This window comes from Aquarana catesbeiana, linkage group LG01, assembly GCF_042186555.1.
Source record: "Aquarana catesbeiana isolate 2022-GZ linkage group LG01, ASM4218655v1, whole genome shotgun sequence".
NCBI classification, from domain to species: Eukaryota; Metazoa; Chordata; class Amphibia; order Anura; family Ranidae; genus Aquarana; species Aquarana catesbeiana.
The window spans coordinates 962,465,374-962,489,229 of record NC_133324.1 but is presented as its reverse complement, the minus strand read 5'-3'; the positions used below and the strand labels follow the sequence as shown (position 1 = coordinate 962,489,229).

Below are 23,856 nucleotides of genomic sequence, written 5' to 3'. Positions count from 1 at the left end.
GCAATAGATTCCAAATGCAAATACCACACTTAGAATCAACTCCAGAACTTTTACATGCCTAATTGATGAAGAAATAACAAAGGAGTAGCCCACACCTGGCCATGAAACAGCTTTTGATTCAATTATCCAATTACATTTGGTCCCTTGAAAAAGGGGGATGGCTATTCTTAAGCGTTGTAATTCCTAAACCCTTCCTCCGATTTGGATTACATACCCTCAAATTAAACTTGAGAGTGTGCACTTTCAGCCCAAAACCATTATACAACTATAGCTTGAGTATGTTTAGGCAAATACCTGAAAAAAACTAAAACTGTGCTTGTGTCCAAATATTTATGGACCTAACTGTATGTATTAGTAACATTGACCCAGTCCTGTGCTGCATGCAATCCACTGAAGGAATGGAGATCCAAAACAAAAATACAAAGGCTTTATTTTGCTCACTTGTAAAGTCAGATATCCATGAAAAACAAAATCGCAGGATGATGAATAAACAAATAAAACTTGCTTCCATATAAAGTAACATTTATTGTGTGACCAAAGACAAAGCACACAGTCCAGATAAAAACACAGTCATGTGTGAACGACAGTCTAATTTAAAAGGTAAAAGCCCAAGTCTCATGGGGGCGGCACAGTGGTGTAGTGGATAGCACTTTTGCCTAGCAGTAAGAAGGGTCACTGGTTCGAATCCCAACCACGACACTACCTGCCTGGAGTTTGCATGTTCTCCCTGTGCCTGCGTGAGATTCCTCCGGGTACTCCGGTTTCCTCCCACATTCCAAAGACATGCTGGTATGTTAATTGAATCCTGTCTAAATTGTCCCTAGTATGTATGAATGTGAGTTAGGGACCTTAGATTGTAAGCTCCTTGAGGGTAGGGACTGATGGGAATGTACAATGTATATGTAAATTGACGGTGCTATATAAGTAACTGAAATAATAATAATAATCCAACCTCAAACACTAAATGGAGGGCCCAGAACTTTGACGGAAACATTCTCAAGGTTCACATACCAGCTGGAAAGGCTCGCTGGGATAAGCTGTAGGTGTCCCACAGGAAAAGCACACATCAGTGCAGTTTGTAGTAAAGCTGGGACCCACCAAGAAGATGGCCACTTACAGGATGGAGATGGCACTGAAGGAAAGGTTGTGGAATGGACAGGGTTTCTGGCAGTCTTATATTCCTGCTGCTGATTAGATCCAAGCCTGCCTGGCTCAGCCAGCTTGGAAGGACCATCCTTTGGACTCCTTTCCCAAACTCCCACGGCACCAAGAGAGCGGTTTATTCCGGGAGATTCTACTTAAGTTCTCTTTGTCTCCTCCTCTGCCTCACTCCATTACTTGGCTGTTGTCTATAGCTACACCTCCCAAAGTTCCCAGCAACCTGCATGAAAGCTTATGGGTTCTCATGGCTTTAGTCCTCCTCCTGTTGACTGGAGAAAGGATGGTGCACCATGTCTTTGGTTTTATAGAAAGAGAAAAATGATATAATTAAGCAACATCTTGATTTTCATTTTACTGTAGTCCAGAGCCTTGCTGTATCTCCATGGAAAGAACTTCTATAGCTGTTGGTTAATGCCACAAAGGGGTGTCAAGAGAGGAAATGGTCTTTCTATCAGGAAGATTCAAGAAACGGGCTATAAGATCAACTCTAGGGGGTACAAAACCCCAGTACTACTACACTGTAATTACCTAAACAGCCCCCTCTGCTGAAGATTTTAATCACACACTGGCACCCTTTTCCACATCACTCCTATACAGTATCTGTATTTGGAATTGCATGAGGAGAATCTGTCACAATCTAATAGATATTGACCTGGGAGATGATCTGATTGCCTACCTGTTTCACATTACTCCTCTCTCTAACAGGAATAACAGAAAAAAATCTTGACTTATTCACCTCCACAGTGCAGTGAGAGCCTGCATTCCCGCTTTCATGGAAACAGACTACCTCCCTTCAATGGGCCAGTAGTTCTCCAGATATAAGAATACGCTGTTAACGGAGGACCTCACCGCCACATTCTGTAAGCATGAAGAGATATTCCATCACACTGGGTAGACTTTTGATATTCTTTGGACTAGCAATAATTTTTGTGACTGACTGGTCCCTCCATTTTTTATCTATCTTAGACCACCATGTCTCCCTATTTTCACCTCTTGAAAAAAAACCTATATTTTCTACTTTCTTTTTTAAAAGAAATCCAATAAAATCAAATTTGATCATAAATGTATGCCAGATTGTATTCTACTACGTGTCTTTGGTAAAAAATCCCAATAAGTGTATGATAATAGGTTTGCGTGAAAGTTATAAAGTCTACAAGCTATGCTACGTATCATTGAAAATTGATCAGTCCTGATGTACTGACCATCTAGCTAATTTCTTGAGGCCCTAAAATGTCAGGACAGTACACATACCCCCCAAATGACCCCTTTTTGTAAAGATGACAGTCCTAAGTATTTAGTAAGAGGCATAGTGAGTTTTTTAAGTTACAATTTTTTGCCCACAATAGTTTGGAAAATGAAGATTTTTTTTTCCACAAAATTGTCACACATGGCATAGATAAACTTGCAATTACAACCTAAAATACATTCTGCTACTCCTTCTGAGTATGACAATACCACATGTGTGAGACTTTTTCACAGCTTGGCCACATAGAGAGGCCCAACATGCAGGGAGAACCATCAGGCATTCTAGAAAAAGGTAAGTACCCCCCAGTACTAAAGGGGACTTTAAGGGCAAAGTTTTTGAAAAAAAATACAAATGTTTAGAAAAATAGAAACATTTTTTACATAAAAACCCTATCATAAACAAACATGACAGTGGTGTACAAAGTAGTATACAATATTCATGTGTAATATATGAGCAAAAAGCAACACAACACTTCTCCTGTAAACCGATGTGTTTCGGGATGTTTAAAGTAAATCTCTTCTTTGGGGGCATGAAGGAGACAATGGTTGGGAATGCTCTGAAACAGAGAAACGGATCAAATCCAGACTTACAGAAAGAAAGACAATGAACAATGTCAAGCATGGAAAACATCATGACTAGGAATGTACATACCGAATATTATTTCATGAAATTTTAACTTTAATGATTGAAGGTGATACCGACCGGGTATAGAAATAAAAAATCCAGGTGGGAAAAATAATAACCCAGGTGGAAAAGTATAAATCCTCGAGGCATGGAGAACAGGAGAAATTTTGTGTTGCTTTTTGCTCATATATTACACATGAATATTGTATACTACTTTGTACACCACTGTCGTGTTTGTTTATGATAGGGTTTTTATGTAATAAATGTTTCTATTTTTCTAAACATTTTTTTTTTTTAATCAGTAAAGTCCCTTTTAGTACTGGGGGGTACTTACCTTTTTGTATATGACATAATGGGATGGTGGCAACAATAAATGGAGTCTTACCTCCATAATGGTTCTTCCCCAAGAATATCAGCTGTTCTAAGAGCATAAATTACACATTTAGGTTCCTGACAACCTATTACATTGTGAAGGCCCTGGAGCACCAGGACACCCACAAAATGACCCAATTTTGGAAAGAAAACACCCAAGTGTATATTCTATGAGGCATAATGAATATTTTGAACATGTAATTTTTTTCCACAAGTTTTTGGAAAATGTGGAAAGAAAATAAAAACTTGTTTTTTTTTTTTTACACAAAATTGTCAATTTATAAGATATTTCTAACACATAGCATGTACATAGCAAAAATTACACCTTAAAATAAATTTTGCTACTCCTCCTGAGTATGGCGATATCACCTGTGTGAGACTCACACTTACGCAGCCTGGCCATGTAGAAAGGCCCAACATCCAAGTAGCACCTTCAGGCGTTCTAAAGGCATATATTATACATTTAATTTCCTGAGTACCTATTACAGTTTTAAAGACCCTGGAGCACCAGGAGAATGGAATTAGATGTGGCAGATGATCACGGACAGATGTGGCAGATGATCACGGACAGATGTGTGCCAGATGTGCGCAGATGATCATGGACAGATGTGGCAGATGATCATGGAAAAAGTGCGCCAGATGTGCGCCAGATGATCACACACAGATGTGCCAGATGATCACAGACAGATGTGACAGATGATCATGGACAGATGTGACAGATGTGCCAGATGATCATGAACAGATGTGACAGATGATCACAGACAGATGTTTACTGGGACAGATGTGGGATAGATGTTTACTGGGACAGATGTTTATTGCAAAATATATGGCCATTCAATCCCGCTTCCTGTGACATCCCCCCAGGCTGTTTACATCACATGATGGCTGTGATTGGACACAGCCATCATGTGATCAGGAGGTCAAATTACAGAGCTTTCCTGCAGATCTGAGATGCGGCGTGTCTGGGGGACATGGGCGCATCGGGTTTGCGTGGCTGCGCATGCACGTGGCTGCACAATCCCTCTCCTGGAACATCCACTCAGAGGGAGGAAACGCCCACTCGGCCGTTTATGTGTAGTGGCCAGGTGGGAAGTGGTTAAAGTTCATGTGTGTGTGTGTAAAGACAGGTGTCACAATACTTTTGGTAATACAGTGTATTTACGATTTTTGTCATGCTGTAACTTAACGAGAATTGTTACCCTGCTGTTCTTTTGTATCTATATGTGTTTACCCTCATGGGCCCAGGAATAAAAGTAAAAAGAAATAAATAAATAGGAATACTACTTTAGAAGAAAATGAAAACAATTAATAACCATTGGTATAATATAATACTCATTTATTTGTTGTATGCTAACTATAAACTATTTTTATTTGACTGATTGCTGCCTGCAGAGCTTTATGGATCTCCTCATTCCTTAAAGTATAAATGATGGGGTTGATCATCGGTGTCACGGAAAAGTATGTGAAGGACAATCCTTTGTAGACATTGAGATATTGACTACTCCTTGGCATCACATATAGGCAAAACAGTGCAGTGTAATATATGGTCACCACTAGGAGGTGTGAGCTGCAGGTAGAGAAGGCTTTCTGCCTTCCCGCCGACGTCTGTATCCTGAGGATTGCAACTATGATAAAGATGTAGGACAGAACAATGAAAAAGAAAGGTATAATGGTTACTGTAACGCTGACCGATAAGCCAAGTAAAACAACAGTCATTATTTCTGAGCATGCAAAGGAAACATATGGGGTGAAGTCACAATAAAAATGATCGATGGTCAGAGGGCCACAAAATTCAAGATTTATTACAAAGTAAAATGTAACTGTAATGAGTATAATTGAAATGAGCCAAATCATGGTCACCAAATAGAAGCAGAGTCTATTGTGTATGAGAACGGAGTATCTGAGAGGCTTACAAATGGCTAAATATCTGTCGTATGACATCAGAGTGAGCAGTAAAGTCTCAACGATCGTTACAGCTCCAGATACACTTAACTGGACAGAACAGCCGAGATGGGAGATGACCGGTCTTTTAGAGAGCATATGGTGCAGCATCTGGGGGACCAGATCCGTTGTGTAGAGAAATTCACAGAAAAGCAAATTACCGATCAGGATGTACATGGGACAATGGAGACGAGGGCTTATAGATACCAAAAATATAATCAGGATGTTCTCAATACAAGTAAATGTGTATATGATCAGTAAAAGAAGGAAGAGAGGGATTCTGTATTCAATGAGATTCTCGAATCCAACAATCAGGACTTCAACAATGAGTGTTTGATTTTTTTGATGTGCCATCTGTGAAAGGAATCAACTGACAGTTACAAGTTGTAACTTACTAGTTGTAGTAATCTGTCTGCTGAGGTGACTGGTGTGTTCTCTAAATCTCAATGGGTGAGTCTGGGACCTCTGCAGAAAGACCCCTGCTTCTACCTAGAGGGGAAGGATATTTCTCTTTAACATCCTGGCTTTTGGGCCCGGCTTTTCTGCTTACACTGGCTGCTTTCTACAGAAGACAAAATGCAAGTCTTTAAACATTTTTGTGATTTGATGCACCTTGAAAAGATTTGGCCAACCTTTCACCATTGCACTTCTTTAAATTGACATTTTAGTACTTTGTCTTCAAAACACTATATAAGATAAAAAATGGAGCATTAGAACAGCAACCAGTGCGATCTGAAAACATTGCCTTAGGGCACCTCTGGACCTTTGGAAAAATTCAAGTGCTGCTGGAACCAGATCTGTGTTAAAGGTTCTGGTTGGTGTCAATTTTTAATAAGAGTTATTTCAACTCACATTTCAATGGAGAAAGACAAGCAAGCATAGCATGGGTAAAAGGCTTAGGCTCTTGTGGTCCAGCTGGGCAGTAGTGTTGGTCAGCATTTCCCGGCGGCTCTGGTGGTTCCCGAGGCTGAAGACACTCACAAGGCAAGCGTGTCAGCAATGTTGGACGGGAGGTGTGGTCAAGCTCACATTCGGAGCATGCATACTGCTTTGTCAGGCATATGGTAAGGCCATCTTTAGAGAGGGTTTTATAGAACTGGAGAGGGGCAGTTACTACAAGTCACAGCTGGCCAATGTCAGCGCCGGACTCCCTGCTGGTCTCTTACTAATAATGTGGAGATAATTTTATGATAATGCTTGGGGTAATAGCACTTATAAAGTCCATGAGTTCATGAGTAAAATGAATACATGGGAAGGAGAAAATTACAAATAAGAATGGTAATAAAAGTGGGATTAAAAAACTCCATTATAATCAATATGATTGCTAATATTTGGTCCACTGTGATATACTTACAAACAAAGCATGCAGAGCCAAGACAATCTTTATTTGACCGTATAAGTCCTGTTGAAAAATATTTATACAAAATATATATGTTTAAAAAGCGTGTATAGAGGAATGCTGCGTACACACGATTGGACATTCCGACAACAGAATCCTGGATTCTTTTCCGACGGATGTTGGCTCAAACTTGTCTTGCATACACACTGTCACACAAATGTTCATAACGTCAAGAACGCGGTGACGTATAAGACGTACAACGAGCCGAGAAAAATGAAGTTCAATAGCCAGTGCGGCTCTTCTCCTTGATTGCGAGCATGTGTGGAATTTTGTGCATCGGAATTGTCTAAACACACTCGGAATTTACGACAACAGATTTTGTTATCGGAAAATTTGAGATCCAGCTCTCAAATTTTTGTTGTCGGAAATTCCGACAGAAAATGTCCGATGGAGCCTACACACAGTCGGAATTTCTGACAACAAGCTCACATCGAACATTTGTTGTCGGAAATTCCAACTGTGTGTATGCGGCATAACACATAGGCAAAATTATGGCAAAAACTCAATTACATGTGAATACATATATGTGTATATATATATATATATATATATATATATATATACATATATGTGTATACCCATACATATATACACATAACCATGCAATAAAAACATGCAATAAAAAGGTCCATGAATGGATGTGGTGTATGGGCTTGTAAAACTGAGAGGGTTAGAGAGATAGAGCATGTGCATTAGCATACACACACACACACACGTTCATATCTCTCAAATAAGTATCTTGGGATTTCTTTATGGGAGATAAGTTTTAGGAAATTAAGTATTTGTGTATGTATAAAAGCATCTCAAGGTTATCTCCATGACATTGGGGGGAGGATAGTCTCATAAAGGATTTGGCAAATAATATATATGGAGATGGTTAATAGATGGAATGTATTTCGATGTCCTCGTTCAAGCACCCCAGTTTTAGGCTATCCAGGGTGTATATGCAGAAAGTTTCCTCTCACAGAGATGCTTGATGCGCTCTGCCTGTGGGAGACATCCGGGGACAGATTCCACTACCCAAGCGTGTAGTCCACTCGTGGATCTTTGGCGGAACTCCGTGAAATGTCTCGGAAGGGTGAGCTCACTACCCTCTTCAATAGAACTGCTGTGCTGTCCGAACTGCTTATGTAAAGTTCGGATGGTGCAGTCTACATAAAGCAGGCCGCAGGGGCAGGTTAGGAATTATGAAGATGATGAATTATGAAGAACGATTGTAGAATTCCCCAAGATGGTATGTCTTTCCTTTGGTGGTGAACAGTTTTTGCCTGTGTTGAACGAATTTACAGGTCATGCAATTAAACTTGCAACACTGATACATTCCTTTGATGTCCAGAAAAGTAGAGGTGGGTCTGGAATTGGCCTTACTAGATTTAAGTTTACTGTGAGCAATTTTTCCTTTTATGTTATTGGCGTTCCTGTATGTAATTTTAGGTGTGGTACTGAGGGAGCTTTGAAGGTGAGGGTCTTCCTGCAATATGCAACAATGCTTATGAAAAATCTGTTCCATCGTTTTGTGCTGTGTATGGAACTGAGTGATAAATCTAGTGGTCTGTGGAGGTGTTGAGTGATGGCAATTGGGTCTAGGTGTGTCGCTCAGGAATTGGTTATACGCATCCTGGACTAGCGAGGCCGGTTATCCTTTTTCCAAAAAATTTAGTTTAACCACTTAACAACCGGCCCATAGCCAAATGACGGCTGCAGGGCGGTTGCTTAACTCTGGGAGGGCGTACTATGATGTCCTCCCAGAATTCCCCTCTCTTGCGCGCCCTGGGGCACGCACCCGAACACATCCGTGACCGCCGGGTCCAGAGGACCCGGCGCATCATGGATCCCAGTAAATGGCCGCTGATCGCAGCCGTTTACCATGTGATCGCGCCGTCAAATGATGGCGCAATCACATGTAAACAGACAGCCGTCATCGTCATTCCTCTCCTCCCCTCCTGTGTACCGATCGGTAGCAGCACTGGGGGCTGCATCTGTAGTGCCCACAGCACTGCACAGTGACATCCATCCATCCATCCATCCATGCTCAGCCATCCCTACTACTCTGCAAAGCCCCACATTACCCTGGAATACCCCACATTACTCTGCAATACCTCCACAATACTCTGCAAAGCCCCACATTACCCTGCAATACCCCGCATTACCCTGCAATACCCCGCATTACCCCGCCATACTCCGCCATACCCCGCCATACCCCGCCATACTCCGCCATACCCCGCCATACTCCGCCATACTCCGCCATACCCTGCCATACTCTGCCATACCCCGCCATACTCCGCCATACCCTGCCATACTCCGCAATACCCCGCCATACTCCGCAATACCCCGCCATACCCCGCCATACTCCGCCATACTCCGCCATATTCCACCATACCCCGCCATACCCCGCCATACTCCGCAATACCCCGCCATACTCTGCAATACCCCGCCATACTCTGCAATACCCCGCCATACTCCGCAATACCCCGCCATACTCCGCAATACCCCGTCATACTCCACAATACCCCGCCATACCCCACCATACTCTGCCATACCCCGCCATAGTCCGCAATACCCCACCAAACCCCGCCATACCCCGCCATACCCCGCCATACTCCGCAATACCCCGCCATACTCTGCAATACCCCGCCATACCCAGCCATACCCTGCCATGCTGAGCCATACTCAGCTGTACTCGGCCTCTGTATGTGGCCAGGCTGTGGAAGTCTCACACATGTGGTATCGCCGTACTCAGGGGGAGTAGGAGAATCTATTTTGGGGTGTCATTTTTGGTATGTACATGTTATGTGGTAGAAACATTGTATAAATGGACAACTTTGTGTTAAAATAAAAATGCGTTTTAACCCCTTCCCGCCCGCCGGCCGTCATACAACGTCCTTGACTTTGGGATATGTGAATGATACCTGCAGCTACAGGTATCATTCAGATATCAGCTTTTTCAGCTGGCGATTTCCTACACCATAAGAATGATCATAGCAGCTGTTCCACTGCTTGATCGTTCTTACGGGAGGCGAGAGGGGATGTCCCCCCCTCCCGCGCTTCTACCGACTCACCGCTACGATCGAAGCCAGAATCGTTTTTTTTTTTTTTAAATTTCAGGCTTCCCAGCCTAGAGGTGAGATGTGGGGTCTTATTGACCCCATATCTCACTGTAAAGAGGACCTGTCATGCCATATTCCTATTACAAGGGATGTTTACATTCCTTGTAATAGGAATAAAAGTGGTCAAAAACTTTTTTTTGGGAAAAAAGCATCAAACTAAAATAAATAAAGTAAAATGAACAATAAAAAAAAAAAAAAAATTTAAAGCGCCCCTGTCCCTGTGTGCTCGCATGCAGAAGCGAACGCATATGTAAGTCCCGCCCACATATGAAAACGGTGTTCAAACCACACATGTGAGGTATCACTGCAATCGGTAGAGCGAGAGCAGTAATTTTGGCCCTAGACCTCCTCTGTAACTCACAACATGTAACCAGTAAAAAATTTGGCGCCATTCCACAAGCGCGTGCAATTTTGAAAGGTGACATGTTGGGTATCTATTTACTTGGCGTAACTTCATCTTTCACATTATGCAAAAACATTGGGCTAACTTTACTGTTTTGGTTTTTGTAAAGCACAAAACAGTTTTTTTTCCAAAAAAATGCGTTAAAAAAATTGCTGCGCAAATACCGTGCGAGATAAAAAGTTGCAACGACTGCCATTGTATTCTCTAGGGTCTTTGCTAAAAAAACATATATAATGTTTTGGGTTCTATGTAATTTTCTAGCTAATAAATGATGATTTTTACATGTAGGAGAGAAATGTCAGAATTGGCCTGGGTGTTCCAGAACGCCTGAAGGTGCTCCCCTGCATGTTGGGCCTCTGTATGTGGCCACGCTGTGTAAAAGTCTCACATATGTGGTATCGCCGTACTCGGGAGTAATAGTAGAATGTGTTTTGGGGTGTAATTTGTGGTATGCATATGCTGTGTGTGAGAAATAACCTGCTAATATGACAATTTTGTGGAAAAAAAAAAAGTAAAAAAAAAACCTTGATTTTGCAAAGAATTGTGGGGAAAAAAATGACAACTTCAAAAAACTCACCATGCATCTTTCTAAATACCTTGGAATGTCTTCTTTCCAAAAAGGGGTCATTTGGGGGGTATTTGTACTTTTCTGGCATGTTAGGGTCTCAAGAAATTAGATAGGCCGTCAGTACTTCAAGTGTGATCAATTTTCAGATATTCGCACCATAGCTTTTGGACTCTATAACTTTCACAAAGACCAAATAATATCCACTGATTTGGGTTATTTTTACCAAAGATATGTAGCGGAATAAATTTTGGCCAAAATATATGAAGAAAAATTACTAATTTGCAAAATATTATAACAGAAATGAAGAAAAATGTATTTTTTTTACAGATTTTTCGGTCTTTTTTCTTTTATAGCGCTAAAAATAAAGATCCCAGCGGTGATTAAATACCACCAAAAGAAAGCTTTATTTGTGTGAAAAAAAGGACAAAAATTTCATATAGATACAGTGTTGCATGGCTGAGTAATTGTCATTCAAAATGTGAGAGCACCAAAAGCTGAAAATTGGTCTGGTTTGGAAGGGGGTTTAAGTGCCCAGTTGTCAAGTGGTTAAAGAGGTCTCCCTGTGTGGAGAAATCTTCTAAGCGGGTGCAATTATGTTTTATACTGCATAATTGACACTTAGGTATATTGGATATCCACCTGGGATGATGACAGCTGCGAAAATGAAGATATGAGTTGCCTGCAGTTGGTTTTGTGTAAGTTTTGGTGTTTATCGTTGTGTCCGTGTGACCCAATTCTAAATCAAGAAAAGCCAATGTATCAGGGTCACATACTGATGTGAAGGACAGACCAAGGTTATTGGTGTTGCAGTAAGAGACAAAATCGTCAGCTTCGGACATAGTGCCATCCCAGATGACGACTATATTGTTTATATATCATCCGAAAAATATTATGTGTTTTGAATAGGAATTGTTGTGCCAGATGGAACGTTGTTCCCAGAGGCCAATTGTAAGGTTCGCATAGCTGGGGGCAAAGTTTGCCCCCATAGCTGTGCCTTGGACCTGTTGGTAATATTAATTTTCAAACTTAAAATAGTTGTGTGTTAAGCAAAATTTTGTATATTCCATAATGAAATAAGCTTGCCTAGGATTAATTAAGGGATTTTGGCTGGAGAAAGTGTTGCACTGCTTCTAGCCCAATGTCATGGGGGATAACCTTAAGATGCTTGTATACATACACATATACTTAATTTCCTAAACCTTATCTCCCATAAGTGTATATATGTATGGGTATATATGTGTTTAGATGTAATTGAGTTTTTTGTCATAATTTTGCCTGTGTTCCTCTATACACGCCTTTTAAACCTATATATTTTTAATATATATTTTTCAACAGGGCCTTTACAGTCAAATAGAGATTCCCGTGTCTCTGCATGCTTTGTTTGTAAGTAACGGTGGACCAAATATTAGCAATCATATTGATTATAATGGAGTTTTTTAATCCCACTTTTATTACCATTCTTATTTGTAATTTTCTCCTTCCCATGTATTCATTTTACTCATGAACTCATGCACTTTATAAGTGCCATTACCCCAAGCATTATCGTAAAATTATTATTAGTGAGAGACCAGCAGGGAGTCTGGCGCTGACATTGGCCAGCTGTGACTTGTAGTAACTGCCCCCCTCCAGTTCTATAAAACCCTCTCTAAAGATGGCCTCACCATATGCCTGACAAAGGAGTATGCATGCCCCGAATGCGAGCTCGACCACACCTCCCGTCCAGCATTGCTGATACGTTTGCCTTGTGAGTGTCTTCAGCCTCGGGAACCACCGGAGACACCGGGAACTGTTGACCAACACTGCTGCCCAGCTGGACCACAGTAGCCTAAGCCTTTTACCCATGCTATGCTTGTCTTTCTTCACTGAAATGTGAGTTGAAATAACGCTTATTAAAACTTGGATCTTACATAACTTACTGCACTCAGAGTGGCGCCGCTCTCTCTCTCTCTTTCTTTACCTATACATATAGAGTCCCTTCTGCTCTTTACAGCTGGCCACCTACACTGACACCGACCAGAACCTTTAACACAGGTCTGGTTCCAGCAGCAGGTGAACTTTTCCAAACGTCCAGAGGTGCCCTAAAGCAATGTTTTCAGATCATCAGACCATTTTTATTGCCATTCTTATTTGTAATTTTCTACTTCCCATGTATTAATTTTACTCACGAACACATGCAATTTAATAGTACTATCATCGCAAGCATTATCCTAAAATTATCTGCACATTATTAGTGAGAGACCAGCAGGGAGTCTGGCACTGACATTGACCAGCCGTGACTTGTAGTCCAATGTACTGCCTCCCCTCCAGTTCTATAAAACCCTCACTAAAGATGGCCGCACTTTATGCCTTAAGAATGAGCATGCATGCCCCAAACGCGAGCTTGACCACGCCTCCCGTCCATTATTGCTGACGCGCGTGACTGTCTTCAGCCTCGGAGCCTCGGGAACCACCAGAGCTGCCAGGGACTGCTGACCAACACCACTGCCCAGCTGGACCACAGGAGCCTAAGCCTTTTACCCATGCTATGCTTGTCTTTCTCCACTCCAATGTGAGTAGAAATAACGCTTATTAAAACTTGAATTTTAACTAATTTACTGCACTCAGAGTGGTGCCGCTCTCTCTCTCTCTGTCTTCAAAAGACTTTATGTCCCACCAATGTATTTGACCTCTGTCCACATTTATTCCAAAACTGCCTTCCCAGCTCTTACATTAACCTACAATTGGTCTCCCAACTCATAACCTCATCCAGTGCTCACTATCCTGTCTATCCTAACAATTTTTTGTAACCAAGCCCCTTCATGTACAACCACCAAAATCTCCTTGTTGGACACTGTGCCCTTGCATCTTACATTGTAAGTGGTTTGGGTAGTTCTGCATCTTCTTCTGCTCCATGATTTTGAACATACTGGAAGATTGTACTGTAATTTGTCTGTGGTATTCAACATGGGATAATCCAGGGGCTCTCTAACAGACTGGGTTCACAGGAAGTGGGTTAAATTGTGCCATTATTCAATGTCTGGTGATAGATGATGGATCATGAAGGAGGATTAAGCCAGATTCTAGTTGTATTTTACCCAGTTGTGGGCATTGGACATGCTACACACTTCAAAAAATGTTATCAAACTACATAGGGTATGTGCAATATGCCCTGTCCTCTCCCCCAACACTTTGCCCCCACCCTTTGTATTTGCCAGCAATTCCCCACTGTCAAAATGACAGCCAGCAGTTCCTGAAAAAATAGAAAAATATTGTTCTGACAATTCAGAGATACAAAGTAACATTGTTTCATTCATCCTTAAATGAAAGAGATGAGCTTCGATCTGCATAAGATGTCAGTTAAAGAAACATAACTAAAAAAAAAGTTTGCATGTGTTCACATTAAAAATGTGTAAAACTGAAAAACACAAAATTACTTTACAATGACCCTAATTTATGATTCTGGTACAAAGCACTGCAAACAGAAAAATAAAGAATAAAATGTTTACCTTTTATCTACAGGAATACTGTTTCTTTTAAACTTCCACCTAGCAGCACTAAGGTCGAAGTTTGCCTGGAGCCTGGAGTTTGCATATTCTCCCTGTCCATGCGTGGGTTTCCACCCACACTCCTAAGCCATGCTGGTAGGGTATTTGTCTCCTGTCTAAATCGGCCCAGTATGAATGTGAGTTAAGGAATCTTAGATTGTAAGCTCATTGAGGGCGGGGACTGATATGAATGTACGATATCCTGTATATGTTAAGCAATGTGTAAATTGACAGCGCTATACAAGTACCTTTAATAAATAAATAAAAAATATAATTTTTCTAATTCACTACTTTTTTGTATTTAAATTGAATTTTAAAAAAATAATAATTTTTGCTAGACAATATCATTGGAATAAAGCCTTGCAAAGTTTTCATCTAAAAAAATGATTGGCGTATAGATCAATCACATCCTCTAATGATTGATGCTAGCGCTCTTAAAGTGAAAGTGCAGTTCTATTCCACTTCAATTCACTCCGTGTTCACTGTGCCCCAAACCCAATGGGTCCAGACTCACCAAATGTAGCTGACACTTAATGGCTTATGAAAAAAAGGAATCAAAAGAAAGCTTGCCACAGCTCCACCGTGCATGGCTTGGTGTCCTTAATGCTGTTTCTTTTTGCACAGACCAGTTGGAGCTCACCATGTGTATAAAGCAGAGAGGGATATCATCGTGCAAAAACTTCTTTATTAAAACACATCAACACATAATAAAAAGCTACTCACATTGTTAAGTGCCTCCCCGGCACCCAGGGAGCATCTGCCTGTAATTATTATAACTGCCACTGGCCGACAATCTGAAGGCAAAAACCATTGCTATCCGTGTATAGACTCAGAGAGCCAAGAGAACTGCTCGCCCCTGGGGCCTTATTAACTCCTTATTATCCCTCTCCATTTAATTATTATTTTCCTGCTGATTTTTTTTGTTCACTTCTAATTTATAAACTATAATTAAAACTTTTTTTGTTTGCTTTGTTCCTTAATATTTTTACACCTTTAACATATATTTACACATTTCATACATTTACCAATTTAAAGCACAACATTTAAAAAAAAAAAATGTGTATAACTTTTCAATGCTTTGTACCATTGCTGACAGCTGAAGGGTAAACAAAAAAGTTGCAGTAGACATCGGTAATTGGTATTGACGAGTTTAAAAAAAAAAGTATTGGTACTTATACTCGTTGTAAAAAAAAAAAAAAAGGTATTGTTGCATCCCTAGTACAAGCCAAAATAACTCATCTGGTATAATCTACCTTCTTTTGAGCTGGAGTTTGTTTGAGAAGCCAGCCAAGCATTGCATTCCTGAATAAACTAAAACAAGAATATTATCAGTCACGGGAATATTAATGTTTCCATTAAGAGTTCATTTCAAGGCCATCACAGCTTTGAAGATTTTAGTGTTACAACGTTATTACAGCAATGGGAATGTATGGAATAAAAATTCTAAAGAAATGTAGTTAGAAATGTAGACAACACCCTGACGCAGCTGGTAGAGTGAAGATCAATGACCAAGTAGAGTCACATCAAAACAATATTCCACATTTCCAAAACAGCAATTTCAGATGGTCACTACTACATAATAAGACTGTGTTTAGATCTTTGCATCTAATGAAGAGAGATCCAAATTCCCAGAGGTTTGAACAAATAATGAGAAGTCTGTTTTGCAGATTTTGCAGAACAAATTTATTTTATTCTATAGTTTTATTAATTTATTCTAATGTGTGTATATAAGGAAATACTGTATGTAATTATAAACCTTATTAAGCCAGAGAAAGAAGCCTAAGCTGTGTTATAAAAGTATCTCTATCCTTCAAAACGATAGGCTTACAACACTTAGGTTTCTAAATGTAGGCAGGCAAAATTTTGCAACTCAATTTTCTTAACTTTTCTTTTCTTTTCTTTTCTTTTCTTTTCTTTTATCAAGCATGCTGTTTGTCAGGAGCTATAAACGTTGTGAGATTAAGGCTTTCACACAAGACTCCCAAAGTTTTCCCCCCAGGACTCATCCATTTTTCTAATTGGACTTAGTTGGAAAAATGTGAGAATTTTAGAAGAACGTTGTGTGAAAACATTTAGAAACAAACCCCTATGTGTGAGGAGCTACAACAAGAAGCATCTCGGGATCCATTAGATGTTCATACTTCTTGAGGCTTCCTCACATGGAGTAGCCTCAGCTACAGTGTCTATGGTGTACCTTCTTCGGGCAGCTTTGGCTTTCATTTCTGAACAATAGACTTAAGGCGTGAGCTGTATACAAATAATTTTATGGCTGCTTGCATTAAATAAGCTGGGTAAGCAGAACAACATAACAGGTGTCATAAAAGTTAATATCCATGAATCTACTCAGTTAGCCAATATATAGACTATATGGTACACCAACCAACCATGTGGTAACAGTTTGGTGAAGAATCTTTTCTGTTTCAGCATGACTGTCCCCTGTGTACAAAACCAGCTCCATAAAGGCATGGTTTGACTGGTTTGGTGTGGAGGAACTCAAGTGGCCTGCACAGAACCCTGACTTCAACCTTACTGATCACCTTTGGGATGAATTGGAACTCTCATGGCAAGGCAGGTTTTCTCATCCAACATCAGTACCTGACCTCACAAATGGGCACAATGTCCCACAGACACTCTCCAAAATAACTTCCCAGAAAAGTGGTGGCTATATTAGCATCAAAGGGAAGCCAACTCCATATTAATGGCCATGGTTTCAGAATGGGATTTCAAAAAAGTTTATATAGTTGTCCATAACCCTTTGGCCATATTGTGTTAATTATGATATTATGACCTTGTGTACAATATACAGTATTTGTATGTGTGTTTATGCTTTCTTTGTGTCTTTTTATGATTCTATTTATCATTTAATTTAACCCACCAGACATGTCCACTTACAGTATATACAACATAATCAGGTAAGGATAAAATACCAACCAACTTGGTATAATCAATGAGCCAATATACTCTAATGCCGTGTACACACAAGCAGAATTTCCGACGGAAAGAGTCCGATGGGAGCGTTTCATCATATATTCCAACCGTGTGTATGCCCCATCGGACTTTTTCTGTCGAAAATTCAGACAGACTTAGATAGAGAACAAATTACTGCTCGTCTGTATGCTGTTCCGACACACCAAAAATGACGCATGCTCTGAAGCAAGTAGGAGATGGAAGCTATTGGCTACTGGCAATTGAACTTCCATTTTCTAGTCCCATTGTACGTGTTGTATGTCACCGCGTTCTGGACGGTTGGAATTTGGTGTGACCGCGTGTATGCAAGACAGCTTGAGCGGAATTCCGTCGTAAAAACATTCAGAGTTTATTCTGACAACAAAACCGGTCGTGTGTACAGGGCATAAGGCTCTCCACCCACTTACAAACAAAAAGAGAAAAGAGAAGAAAAGAAAAGGACATAACCAATAAAAAAAGAGTAATAATTGTTTATCTTATTTTTTATACCTCTCTTTAACCCTATTCTCTCCTTTCTCCCCCTCTCCTCCCACTCGCGTTTTAATGAAAACCTAAGAAAAGGGCACCAAAAGGACCTTGCTGTCTGTTTTTAACTTGTAATCCTGGGCACTAAATCTGGCCAAAAGTCTGCACTTATTCTTTATATAGTTTGTGTTTGACTATTAGATGTGTGTTTGAGAATGTTCTCTACTTGAATATTGCAATTTTGTTAATGCAGTGAATGAAAGGGTTTGGGTGGCTAAGCAGTCAGCTACTATGCAATGTAATTAGTGACATAGTCTGCAAAATAATTTACCTGTAATTATGTGTGATGGTGGCTCTGTACATGTATTAAGGTGTCATGGAGGTCTTATATATATTTCCTCCTTGTATATTTTCGAAAAATACTGACTAGTCTCACAGGACTCATTACCAGGGCACATCTGTTTATGTCTATTAGATGTTTAATAAACGAATTAAAACAATCTTACCTGTTTGTGTGTGTCTAAGGCAGCAGTTCTCAACATTAGTTAGTCAATGACCTGGTAAATTCTTCCAAACTATCCATACCACAACAGGAAAATAAAAAAAATGCTGATACATTGAAAGTATAGGAATGCAAAAAAAGTTTTAAAACTTTAAAGTCATTAATTACACAAGGAAGAGAACGTGTGAGTAAAATAGCACCCATCTTTGGTATCAGTGGCAGTGATTGTAACCCTAGAATTGGTGTCAGTGGTCACAAAAATAACCTCAAGCATTGGTGTCAGTGGTCACAAAAATAACCTCAAGCATTGGTGTCAGTGGTCACAATAATAACCTCGTGTAAAAGAGAATTTCCTCAAAAATGGGACTTTAAAGGACCATGAACACTCAAAAGATGAAAATGATATAAAATAATGAAAATGTATTACAAAAGATAAATACATTATACATCAAAAACTAAAACACATGATAACACTGATAACACTAATAGATGTTTAGCTATACAGATTTAGTTATTGTATCTATTAAATATATGATATTATGATATTTTGCTATTCTACGTATAATCATAATTATAATATTACATCTGTATCAATCTTATAGATTGTCTGTATCTACTTGGAAGTTTTCAGCCCATTCCCTTTTTCCCTGAAGAAGACCCTCATCCTACATGTCGAAACGCACTGGATTTTATCTGTCTTTGTGACAGTTGGTTTGGGCTTCTCCCATTATTCATGTTTTCATCTTGTGTTTTGATTATCTCAGTGTTATCACGTGTTTTAGTTTTTGATATATAATGTATTTATCATTTGTAATAAATTTTCATTATTTTACATAATTTTCATCTTTTGAGTGTTCATGGTCCTTTAAAGTCCCATTTTTTGAAAAGAAATTCTCTTTTACATATTGTACCAGGGATGCGGACCAGAACCTCTCTCCTTTCCCATTCAATTAGTCCAAATCATCTCTTTCCACAATAATAACCTCAAGCATTGGTGTCAGTGGTCACAATAATAACCTCAAGCATTGGTGTCAGTGGTCACAATAATAACCTCAAGCATTGGTGTCAGTGGTCACAATAATAACCTCAAGCATTGGTGTCAGTGGTCACAATAATACCCTCAAGCATTGGTGCCAGCGGTCACAATAATAACCCCTAGCATTGGTGTCAATCACCACAATAATAACCTCAAGCATTGGTGCCAGTTGTCACAATAATAACCTCAAGCATTGGTGCCAGTGGTCACAATAATAACCTCAAGCATTGGTGTCAATCACCACAATAATAACCTCAAGCATTGGTGTCAATCACCACAATAATAACCTCAAGCATTGGTGCCAGTGGTCACAATAATAACCTCAAGCATTGGTGTCAGTGGTCACAATAATAACCTCAAGCATTGGTGTCAATCACCACAATAATAACCTCAAGCATTGGTGTCAGTTGCCACAATAATAACCCTTAAAGTGGTTGTAAAGGATCAAGGATTTTTACTTGCATGCATTCTATGCATGCAGGTAAAAAAAAACTCCTCTGTGCCGCAGCCTCCCCTCCAAAGACTCCCTAATACTTACCAGAGCCTGATTCCAGTGATGTGCAGGAGAGCCTCAGCACTCTGGGGGACTCCCCTTCCTCATTGGCTGAGGCTCCTGCTGTTGTCAATCACAGACAGTGAGCCAATGAGGAGATAGAGGGGGCAGGGCCAAGCCATGGCTCTGTGTGTGAATGAACGACTCATGAATGAGCTTGGGTGCGTGCCCCCATTGCAAGCAGCTTGCAGGAGCGAGAGTACCGGTGAGGGACCAGAGAAGAGGAGCAGGTAAGTATGACATGTTTTTTATTGAAAAAAAGAAACAAATAGGAAAAATGTATATAAAGAATACACTTTTTTCTGTTCAATAGCTTTTATTGTTTTTAAGGCAGCATTTAACCACTAGCAAACCAGCGCACGGCGATGTATGTCAGCACAATTGCACAGCTGGGCAAATGGGCATACAGGTACATCCCCTTTAAATCACGGCATTGTGGGTGCACACCCACCGCGTGCTCTGTGACTGTGCCCATGGCTCCCGTGGACTCAATGTCCTCTGGGGGCCCGCGGTCGTGTCACAGAGTGGAAGAACGGGGAGATGCCTTTGTAAAAAAGGCATTCCCCATTCTGCCTAGTGACAGGACATGGATCTACTGCTCCCTGACATCGGGAGCAGTGATCGCTGTCATGTCAGTGGTAGCCCATCCCCCCCACAGTTAGAACACCTCCCTAGGACACCCTTAACCCCTTGATCGCCCCCTAGTGTTTAACCCCTTCCCTGCCATTGTCATTTACACAGTAACCAGTGCATTTTTATAGCACTGATCGCTGTATAAATGACAATGGTCCCAAAATGGTGTCAAAAAGTGTCTGATGTGTCCGCTATAATGTCGCAGTCATGATAAAAATTGCAGATTTCCGCCATTACTAATAAAAAAATATAATAATAAATATGCTATAAATCTTTCTCCTATTTTGTAGACGTTATAACTTTTGCACAAACCAATCAATCTAGACTTATTGTGATTTTTTTTACCAAAAATATGTATAAGAATACATATCGGCCTAAACTGAGAAAAAAAAAATATATATTTTTTGGGGATATTTATTATAGCAAAAAGTAAAAAATATTGCTTTTTTTTCAAAATTGTAGCTCTTTTTTGTTTATAACGCAAAAAAATAAAAACTGCAGAGGTGATCAAATACCACCAAAAAAAAGCTCTATTTGTGGGGAAAAAAGAACGTCAATTTTGTTTGGGTGTAACGTCTCACGACTGCGCAATTGTCAGTTAAAGCGACGCAGTGCCGAATCGCAAAAAGTGCTCTGGTCAGGAAGGGGGTAAATTCTCCTGGGGCTGAAGAAGTGGTTAAAGAGCCAGTGCAAGATGTACAAAACATAGACAAGGCATGCAGGCCCAGGGCCACCATTGGGTGGGGGCAGTCCATACACATGTAGGGGGCCCAGGCATCACAAGGAGCCCAGATGCCTGGGCCCATACTTGACAACTGTTTCTAGTAATCTGTCCCGCTACAGCTCTGTGCCGGGCTTTGTCCCAGAATCTGGGCTGTGGGGACAGCAGCAGCATCATTGTTTCTAAATACATACACTGCTGGGTGGTGTATGTATTTAGAAGATTGGAATATCCTTTCAATCTCCCCCAGAGGTCTCCTGCACACTCACTCTGTGGCCACCTGCATGCTGATCCTCCCTCTTCCCTTAAACCTGATCTCCAGTGTCCTGCTGAGAAGAGCCAGAGCACAGCTACTGCTGACACTGTGCAGACAGGGAGCTGAGCTGAGCTGTGGTCTGAGGAAAGTTTGTGGCAATAAGCTGGTAGCCTTTCAAGTCAGGATGAATTTGTTTGCAGGACATGAAACACTGTTAAGTTGGGTTGGAAAAGCAGGCATGTGCGTGTGTGTTGTGGGGGGGAGGCAGCTCAGTCTGGAGTACCCCCCATACCTGGCTCACATCTCTCAATCAGGCACACATCACTGTATAAGCACCCCAATCACTCTGTGCATGCCCAAATATTGTGAAGTTAATTCATGACTATCCCATTTTTTGTGAAGTTCTCTTTATTGGATTGAGCTTTCTCTTTGCTGAATATTTGGGCATGTCTCTTTGCTAAATATTTAGGGATGTCTCTTTGCTAGATTGGGCTGTCTCTTTGCTGGATTGGGCTGTCTCTTTGCTGGATTTGGCTGTCTCTTTACTGGATTGGGATGTCTCTTTGCTGAATATTTGAGGATGTTTCTCTGGTGAAATGTCTCGTTGCTGAATATTTGGGGATGTCGCTTTGCTGCTTGGGCTGTCTCTTTGCTGGATTGGGCTGTCTCTTTACTGGATTGGGATGTCTCTTTGCTGAATATTTGGGGATATCTCTTTGATGGATTGGGATGTATCTTTGCTGGGTATTTGGGGATGTCGCTGTGCTGGATTGGGCCATCTCTTTGCTGGATTGGGATGTCTCTTTGCTGAATATTTGGGGATGTCTCTCTTCTGGATTGGGATGTCTCTTTGCTGAATATTTGGGGATGTCTCTTTGCTGGATTGGGATGTGTTTTTGCTAAATATTTGGGGATTTCTCTTTGCTAGATTGGGATGTCTCTTTGCTAAATATTTGGGGATGTCCTTTTGCTTGATTGGGATGTCTCTTTGCTGGGTATTTGGGGATGTCGCTTTGCTGGATTGGGTTGATTCTTGGCTGAATTGGGATGTCTCTTTGCTGAATATTTGGGGATGTCGCTTTGCTAGATTGGGATGTCTCTTTGCTTAATATTTGGGGATGTCTCTGCTGAATTTGGATGTCTCATTGCTGAATATTTGGGGATGTCGCTTTGCTGTTTGGGCTGTCTCTTTGCTGGATTGGGCTGTCTTTTTACTGGATTGGGATGTCTCTTTGCTGAATATTTGTTGATGTCTTTTTGATGGATTGGGATGTCCCTTTTCTGGATTGAGATGTATCTTTGCTGGGTATTTGGGGATGTCGCTTTGCTGGATTGGGCCATCTCCTTGCTGGATTGGGGCGTCTCTTTGCTGGGTATTTGGGGATGTCGCTTTGCTGGATTGGGTTGTTTCTTTGCTGAATTGGGATGTCTCTTTGCTGAATATTTGGGGATGTCTCTCTGCTGAATTTGGATGTCTCTTTGCTGAATATTTGGGGATGTCGCTTTGCTAGATTGGGATGTCTCTTTGCTGAATATTTGGGGATGTCTCTCTGCTGAATTTGGATGTCTCTTTGCTGAATATTTGGGGATGTCTCTCTGCTGAATTGGGATGTCGATTTGCTGAATATTTGGGGATGTCCCTTTTCTGGATTGGGATGTATCTTTGCTGGGTATTTGGGAATGTCTCTTTGATGGATTGGGCCATCACTTTTCTGGATTGGAATGTCTCTCTGCTGGATTGGATGTCTCTTTGCTGAATATTTTGGGAAGTCTCTTTGCTGGATTGAGCTTTCTCTTTGCTGTATTGGGATGTGTTTTTGCTGAATATTTGGGGATGTCTTTCTGCTTAATTTGGATGTCTCTTTGCTGAATATTTGGGGATGCCTAGACAGAAGCCAATTAACCTACCAGCATGTCTTTGGAGTGTGGGAGGAAACCGGAGTACCTGGAGGAAACCCACGCAGGCACTGGGAGAACATGCAAACCCTTTTTACTACTACACTACTGTGCCGCCCCAAAAAAAGAGTGTTAAAATAAATGTGGGTGCACTGATGGCCAGCAGGTGGATTTGGTGGGATGGCCAGTGGGTGGGCCCTGGGGAATGTTGGTGGTCAGGCTGGGGGATGGGTGGGAGGTGCAGGCCTAAATCTGTGTAAAGGGGCCTTCATTTTTTCATGGCTGCCCTGAGCAGGCCAATGGTCATCAATCCGGTGTAGGTGATGCAATACACATAGTCATAACCATTGTATGACCTCAGGGCCCTTGAATAGTGTCGACAAGGGTGTGCAAATAACAAATCAGAAAGAAAAGTAGGAAAACACCAGGGAGAAAGGAAACAGAAAGAGAGAAGAGTATAAGAAGAAGGGTGGGTGGTGGGA

General features: G+C 40.8%; 1 protein-coding gene across 1 annotated transcript; it reads right to left on the bottom strand.

The window, feature by feature from the left end:
- Positions 1–4,753: 4,753 nt before the first annotated feature.
- LOC141128717 (olfactory receptor 5V1-like) lies at positions 4,754–5,728 on the bottom strand. Its single transcript, XM_073616164.1, has one exon. It carries the CDS (start codon positions 5,696–5,698, stop codon positions 4,754–4,756), a length of 945 nt encoding a protein of 314 aa, XP_073472265.1. The 5' UTR covers positions 5,699–5,728.
- Between the last annotated feature and the right edge of the window lie 18,128 nt (positions 5,729–23,856).